General features: G+C 42.8%; 1 protein-coding gene across 1 annotated transcript in view; it reads left to right on the forward strand.

The window, feature by feature from the left end:
• Nucleotides 1–4121, forward strand: part of C1QL4 (complement C1q like 4) — a gene marked incomplete at its 5' end in the record, with an annotated part of 41017 nt that extends 36896 nt beyond the window's left edge. The window contains one exon of the mRNA XM_081939243.1: nucleotides 3769–4121. Coding sequence (XP_081795369.1) covers nucleotides 3769–3948 — 180 coding nt within the window. The 3' untranslated portion in view covers nucleotides 3949–4121. The remainder of the gene's footprint in view (nucleotides 1–3768) is intronic.
• Between the last annotated feature and the right edge of the window lie 4613 nt (nucleotides 4122–8734).

The following is an 8734-nucleotide window of genomic DNA, read 5'->3' on the forward strand; positions in this document are numbered from 1 at the left end:
TTGCTTCTCTCCTTGATTAGTGCCCATCCATTGCTTCTTGTCCTGCCTGCTTTGGAGAATAGGTTGACTTCCTCTTCTTTGTGGCAACCCCTTAGATATTTGAACACTGCAATCATGTCTCCCCTAGTCCTTCTTTTCATTAAACTAGCCATACCCAGTTCCTGCAACCGTTCTTCATGTTTTAATTTTCAGTTACCTAATCATCTTTATTGCACTTCTCTGCACTCTTTCTAGAGTCTCAAATCTTTTTTTTACATTGTAAAAATGCAGTATTCCAAGTGTAGTCTTCCCAAGACGTTATAAAGTGGTATCAGCATGTCAAGTCACCTTAATTAATGCAGCCTACTGTAGAACTGCATTGGCTTTTTGGCAGCTGCAGCACACTGTTGGCTCATATTTAAGGGATTGTCCACTAGGACTCCAAGATCTCTCTCATAGTTCCTACTATTGACCCAGGTACCACCTATACTATATCTGTGCATTTGGTTTTTTTCTGGCCCAAACAAGATATAACAATCAAGACATCATAAAATTTTACATGAAAAGAGGAAGAAAGTGTAAACCAGCCTCAGGTATTCAACATCTTTACCAAATATGCCTTGTGGGCAATCAGAATAAATGCCAGAAAGCTATTTTCACTTAGCAATAGGATAAAGTTTTTTTATCACTATCAAAGGAATTATCTAAACAGCCAGACAAGCTACTGCTCGTAAATCAATGGAATTTATTTTTAAAAGCACACACTGAGGGATCTATTCACATTAGAATAGTCCATGAGTAAAACAGTTAATAGCCAGATATTCCAAAAGCTCTCTGGAATGAAAGAGCTAGTTTGGTCCAGTAGTTAAAGCACCAGGTTAAAAACTGGGAGCTGTTGAGTTTTTCCCACCTTAGCTATGAAAGCCAGCTGGGTAACCTTGGACCAGTCTTTCTCTCTCAGCTCACCTCATCTCACCTCACAGGGTTGTTGTCGTGAGGAAAATTAGAGAAAGAAGGACCATTAGATATAGTCACTGGCTTGAGTTGTTTATAAAAGTAATAAAGGTGGAATATAAATAAATAATAATAAAAAGATGCCTTAGCACACAAAGGAAGTTCCAGAAATTATACTGCATCGCCTAAAAGTTTGATTGGATGAGAAACAGCGCCTTGAGTTAATGCCCAGTTAGTATGTATAGGAGCCATTCGGGCCTCAGATGTCCTTTGTGAGCTGCAGCCGCCGTCCATTGTCGATCTACAATTATTGAGTGCTCCTCAAAGATTAATCACTGTTTGGTATGCTCTGAACCACATTTGTTACCTGGCTCTATGATCACATTGCACATGTACAGAATTTGATACTTGAACTTAATCTTCCTGAGCATGCAAGCGTTAATGCCTTGTTTGTTCCCTGAAGTACCTTAGCCCATAATGCCAGGAAAATACATTGCAAGAGCGTGAACATCTCAGAAGGCAGAAAAAGTGGCTGACTGCACAGCGAAGGACATTTTTCTTGGGTCTCTGGACGCTCTCTTTGAAGTCACAAGAAATATAGCAAGTTTATGCTCTTTTCATAATTAATTCAGTTTTCAGGATTCAGGGTACAAGTAGTCCTCAACTTACAAGCACAATTGAGCCCAAATGTTCCATTGTTAAGAGAGGTAGTTGTGAAGTGAGTTGTGCCCCCCCCTTTTTTGCCACAGTTGCTAAGTGAATCACTGCAATTGTTAAGTGAATCACATGGCTGTTAAGTGAATCTGGGTTCCTTCATTGACTTTGCTTCTCGGAAGGTAGCTGGTCATCAGTGGTGGGATTCAAAATTTTTTTACTACCAGCTCTGTGGGCATGGTGTAGCATGGTGGGCGTGGCAGGGGAAGGATACTATAAAATCTCCATTCCCTGCCCACTCCAGGGGAAGGTTACTGCAAATGGTTATAAGTTGCAGCTGTACCCAGGTAGTCCTTGAGTTTACATCATCCTGAGTTTACAGCTCCTTTAGAGAACAGAATCCCATATTTTGTATAGGTGACCCTCTTTCTTTAGAGCACTCTTCTCAAAGTTGATGTTCTCCAGAGGGGATGGGAGTTTCAGCTGCCAGAAGTGTCAAAAATATTGGCTGTGCTGCAGCGGTGAAATTCAATTTTTTTTTACTACCGGTTCTGTGGGCGTGGCTTGGTGGGCATGGTGTGGCTTGGTGGGCGTGGCAGGGGAAAGATATTGCAAAATCTCCATTCCCACCCTACTCTGGGGCCAGTCTGGCATTTGCCGCTTCTCTGAACGACTCAAAATTTCCACTACCCGTTCTGCAGAACCTGTCAGAACCTGCTGGATTTCAACCCTGCTGTGCCGTTAGGGTTTGTGTTTTGTTTTGTTTTTTTGTGATTCCAACCTGTTTGGAACAGTGTCCATGTGGGATACGGTAGACTACTTGTTTCGGGCTGAGAGCCATCCTTTTGGGGGGGAGGCTCAAGTGTAGCTGCATCAGCTGCAGAAACTAAATAACATTTAGAAGCAGCTTAGGCAAAGACCTCCAGACTTCACTGGAGTGTATATATATATATATATATATATATATGTGTGTGTGTGTGTGTGTGTGTGTGTGCGCATGTGCATTTGTGTTACAACCCCTGGTATGCCTAAATATGGGAGGAAGGTCACTACTCCCTCTTTCTAGTCTCCCTTTATTTATTTATCAGTACAAATACAACACAAATATAAAAAGGCAACATTAAAAATAAAAATATGGTTTTCTGCCTGCATGGTCTTCTGTGATAAGCCGAAGGACAGAAAGAGGGAGTAGTGACCTTCCTCCCATATTTAGGCATACCAGGGGTTGTAACACAAATACATACCTATTTCCCTGGCTCAACTGATAAGGAGACGAGCCTGTGGCTTAGTGGCTAAGACTCCTGCCTAAGATATAATACAGCCCAGGTTCAAATCCCAGTAAAGGTTATGGCTAACTGATAGCCAATCTCATTAAAAGTAAATCTATGCTTCCTGTGTAGTTAGTTTCCTAATCTGGTTTACCTACTCAGGCTGACAGTGGGATCAGCCATTTGATTCAATTTAGAATTAACTGAGTGAAATTCCTGCACAGTTTAAAAGTTACAATTTGGTGGCAACATAGGCAGGATTTGCTATATTGAGGTGTTTTGGGGGGAGGGGGGGCAGGGGTTATCACCAAGGGTGGGTTGCTGCCAGTGTTACTGCCGGTTCGCAACCCATGTGCAATGTGCACTGTTCAATGTAAATTGTTCTGTGCGCATGCGCAGAACAATTTACAGTTATCCGCGCATGCGCAATCACTAAAATCCAAAATGGCGAAGCAACAGCGACCCTTTTTCATAATTGCGACCTTTGCAGCATCCCCATAGTCATGTGATCAAAATTTGGGCACCTGGCAACTGGCATGTATTTAAAACGGTTGCAGTGTCATCCGATCACCTTGGGTGACCTTCTGACTGGCAAAGTCAATGAGGAAGGTCAGAGTCCCTTAACCACCGTGTAACTAACTTTAACAGTTGCAGTGATTCACTTAACAACGGTGGCAAGAAAGGTCATAAAATGGAGCAAAACTCCCTTCACAGCTGTTTGGTTTAGCAGCGGAAATTTTGAGCTCGGTTGTGGTCCTGGGTCGTGGGCTAGACACACTTTGTCCCTTTTGCCTTTTGTCATTCAACCCACCTCATCTGGGGAGGTGAGACTAGAGATTCTACCTAACTGTTGGGTTCTCATTGTTTCTGAAAGCAGACGAGACAGAACCTCCGTTGTTCTTTCTTTAACCAGGTCCGTGCCAGCGCAATTGCACAAGATGCTGACCAGAACTACGACTATGCCAGCAACAGCGTGATCCTGCACCTGGATGTAGGTGATGAAGTCTTCATCAAGCTGGATGGCGGGAAGGTTCATGGCGGAAACACCAACAAGTACAGCACGTTCTCCGGATTCATCATCTACCCAGACTGAGCTTTCCTGGCTCCAGTTTTTCCTTCCCTTTTTTGCCTGCCCAAATCCTTTCCCCGTGAGTCAGCTTTTATTCTTCTTGGCTTTACCATCTCTGTGGATTCCCAGAGGCTCTGTCTGTAAGCTCTGGTCAATCGAGGATGAATCAGAAAAACTTGAGAGACATACGGCGATTCTACCCTCCCCATCCAGTCCCTCCTATGGAAGGAGGGCGGGTGATGTGAGACTTTCTCTGCATGTGGAAAATCTGGGAGGGGGTGGAAACAGGGTAAACTATTATTATATTATGGTTGGTGACCCAATCAGCCAGATGTTTGGCTTTGGCATTTTTAGCCTATTATTATTATTATTATTATTATTATTATTATTATTATTATTATTATTATTATTATTATTATTATTATTATTATTATTATTCCTTGGTCAATAAAAGGAGTGTCCCTAAGAGAGATAACTTCTAATTTTGGAACTTGGGCACTTTGAGGCGGGGGAACCCTAATTAAATAAGAATGGAGTCAAATCCCTGGCAAATTCTACAAAACTCATTTTCTTTACATATATATTCCCTTCCCTAAATAAAAGAAGGGGGAGTTTTGCCAGCCCTCTGTTTCATCTTTCGCCAAATAGAAGTTATTGCATTGATACCCCCCTCTTTCCTCCAAGAAGCTCAGGAGAACTTATTATCTTACAAGTATCCTATGAGATATTTCCATTTCAGAGCGGCCAGTTTAAGATCTCCCAACCAGCCTTATGGCTAAATGGGAATTTTATTTTGGTGACTTAACTGAGAGTAGTAGTATCATTTCATGGAGCTATGCTGGCTCTGGTTGCTACATATATTTTCAGTCCTCCTGCCATCTTTGAAACTGTGTTGATTATAGAGTGAGCTCCTTTTTTTTCTGAAGGGGTTACATTTCTATAAGAATAATCTGTTGCAGAGTTGCATTGAATGCCAACGGTGGGCAGGGCTGAAGACATGACGGGCAGGGCTAAAGCTGAAAATGTGTGGGACCATCCACCTATCTTCATCCAACATCCCAATAATAATGTTTGCCTGACCCTCTTCTCTCTCTCTCTCTCTCTCTCTCTCTCTCTCTCTCTCTCTCTCTCTCTCTCTCTCTCTCTCTCTCTCTCTCTCTCTCCTCCCCCTCCCTCCCTCTCCCCCCCTCTCTCTCACACACACAGACACACAGACACACACACTCCTCTTCACACATCAAACCTACTTGTTCAATTGCTGGTGAAGAGACACATAATCCTCATTAAGGATCTCAACTGATGGCTAGCAAAAATAGACCATGTTTTTCCAAGCAGAATAGCCAATGTGAAGTTATTTGTGGGATGGAGTACTTCAAGCAAGCTTTACTTTCCGCAGTCCTATTGTCCACAGAAATGTGTGTTGGCCTCCGTAGAATCTGAAATATATCAGCATGAGAAAACATTCAGATAAAACTGTGCATATGAGGCCGACGTTTTCAAATATGACATTGTTCTATTGAAAGCAATGCGGGCGGGGGGATCTCCTTTTTTATTCATCAATCCTGCCTCCTACCTTGCTTTTCAACAGACATTAGACAGTTCAACCTCAATTCCTATCAAGCTTTGTACACTTATTCACAGATTCTGGGTGCAGCTGTTCCAGAGGACAATCTTTTGTTCACCTGCATGAAGATATATAAATAATATGAAAACAGACTTTAGACATCAAGCCAATAGAGTCTGTTCCACTTTCCACATAGTCCTTTCGAACTCAGAAATGAGACTTACACTATCCTGAATCACAGATCCTCAGATCAAAAGATGACTCTAATACTGAACAAGAAGAGCAGCAAATGTTCTTTTTGGCTGCCACCCTGGAATCAGCCAAAGGGCTGATGGATGGATTTTGTCATGTTCCTCAAAAACAGCACAGCCAGCCCAACAGGCATCAATAGAAGCTCAAGATGTCTCACTCTGACCTCACTTTCTCCTTGACCTATCCACCAAAGACTGCATCACTCTTGTTCATACTTCAGGTATGTATATTTGCCAGCAAGACATTCATAGCAGCAACTGCACGTTCATTCTAGCATGTGACTCCTTCATTTGCAGAGCTACGGAAATCCTATTCCAGCTGCGTCCCCAACACATGTCCATATGTATCAGAACAACTCCCGGATGCAAACAAAGTCATGCTGCACTCATGCGCTTCAATAAGGACGGGAACCGATTGAAGCAATGAAGCAACCGGCTTCAAGTAGCACCATGAGGGGTTGAGATGGAAGAAAGCAAGAGAACTGAATGAAATGTCGAACTGGTGGAGGACACATCTTGTTGGCTGTTCTTCAGACAGAACATCTCTTAGCCTGACATTGCTATCCTGACCTGTCCAACAGGGGCTTATCAATTAAAACTGCATTCACATTAAGCCAAAACCATGCAATCATTTCAGACTATTTCTCCTCCACTCCATGGCATGCCTATAATAATTCCCGAGCTTCTGCAACCAAGTGCATGTTGCTTTTACATTGCTTTGGCGTCTAGAACTTTGATCAAAGTATGGAGACAAGATGGTCAATGCTGTAAGTTGGCTTTACCCCAGGATCCACCTCCTCCTCCTCTTCCTCCTCCTCCTCCTCCTCTTCTTCTTGCAACAAACAAAAAGCGTTCTTCGTTCCACATGTCTCTACGTGGTGGACAGCAAGACCAACAACACTTTCTAGGTGTCATGATCTGCACTGAAATATGAAAACGTGTGCACTTGCACTTGTATATTTACACATGTTTGTAGATCTCGCCATCTCCATATGTTGTCAAAAAAATTGTTCAGATGAGATGCTTGACCCCGTAATTAGCATAGCTGTTCATGCATGTGCCAATACAAACGAAACTGTAAATGTACTGTATATTTATGTTTATGCACAGGGCTATTTATGCAAAATTTGAAAATGGGGTGGGGGGTGGGGGGTAGAAGAGAAGTTCAGTAGCCTCGGAGCCCAAAAAAATCAGAATTAGCCGAACTGACTCATGAAGCACTGTTACATTTTCAAGTACCAAAAGTGGGGGAAGATCTTAAGAGTTCTCGTGCTGCTTTGAGATGTATAGAGCCCAATGAATATATGTACCTGTGCCTACTTGTGGTAGTGCTTACAAATGCGAGCAGCTTTCCACTGTATCTACAAGACTTCCGTCACTTTCATGTATTTATGGATGTTTATTTGAAGACGAACATGGCCTACAGTAGGTTGGAAGACCAGGAAGGAATCTGTGAAAGGGAATTCATGCATCTGCACACCCAGACTGCACATCCAAAGGTGTGGGTGGCAAAAAGGTCCACAACTGTGAGAGGCACGGCCATGTCATTGTTGCATAAAGAAGGCACGTCCATCCACACGTATTCTAGTACACACCTGCGAGCGCATATATTATTATTATTCAGCATAGGCATGTCTTGGAGATTAAAGGCCACCATATCAGTTTTCTCTCAGCTACCTTCTGCTTCCGTCTCTGAACTTTCTCATTCCTCCTCTTTTGGGCGGGGGGGGGGGGCAGAGAAAGAGTTATTTGCCTCCAAGGGCTGCAGACAGTCCTGTTCTCATTGCAGCCCTGTCATATGGCAAGGCCTGCCCTGCATGTCTGCTCTTTCTTTCCAGACCTCGCTAGGGAGAATTCGGACGGTGCTCAGTACATGCTCTAGGATAGTGTTTCTCAACCACCCACGATGGCTGGGGAATTCTGGGCATTGATGGCCCTACAGCTTTAAGGGGCCAAGAATGAGAATCACTGCCTGGGAAGAAGGAACTTGGCGGAGGGTCTCCAGGGCGCAGTATAACCTCAGCATCAGCCCAGCTTTGCAGCCAAGAATATACTGTAAATCCTCTTGGGCCCAATCAGCTCTATGTCACTGAATTATCAGAATCTGTGTTTTATCAGTTAATAAAGATACTTGGTTTTTGACTCATGTCTTGTTTTTAGCAAGATCATTTGCATGGGGATGGATGATCCCAGAAACCTATGCCTATTTTATAGGGCTGCACCTTATACAAACTAGGCCCCTGAAAACACACACATTTGAAAACACAAGGTGAAAGATACATATTTGTTTGTCCCACTCCCCTCTGGATAATAATTTTAAAGAAACATCTCCAGATCACTTTTCAGCACCAGTGGAACACTTTCTCTACCTTGTAGGCCAAATTAAGCCCAGAAAAAGAATTTTACTTCTTGATAATCTCAGCTGTCTCTCTTTGAAAAATGTGCTTTCTTTTTAAGAAAGCCATATCAAGAAATACACACACACACACGCACACACAGAGGGAGGGAGGGAGTATTGCTTATTTATTTATGTATAAATGTGTGTTTGTATATGTTCCTATACTTCCTTTCATATTCCTCAACAGAATACACATTCAATGCACACGTGCACACACACGCACACACACACACGCACACACACACACACACACTCAGGAAACAAAATGGCAGGATTAATACTGTAAGTGGAGGATACTATTTTTAAAGAAAAAAGAATCTGCAATAGAACTAGCCTCCAAACAGACTGGTTTTTAAATGGCGAGTAGAAGCCTACAGGGACCTATAATCGGGGTGTCGTGCATGATTCCATCCTAACACCAACCTGGCAGAAGCAGACCCTGGTTGAGTAGTTTTGGGTGACAAGAAGGAAGAAAAAATGGAACTCAGGCTTGATAGGAGCAGTCAGGGAGTTGCTATAATCAACCAGATCTCAGTATCGGCTCTACAAGGACAACATTCATCATGGGAGAGACTAGCTAAGCTTGCTTATCTATCT

This window comes from Natrix helvetica, assembly GCF_964273705.1.
Source record: "Natrix helvetica genome assembly, chromosome: 1".
NCBI lineage: Eukaryota > Metazoa > Chordata > Lepidosauria > Squamata > Natricidae > Natrix > Natrix helvetica.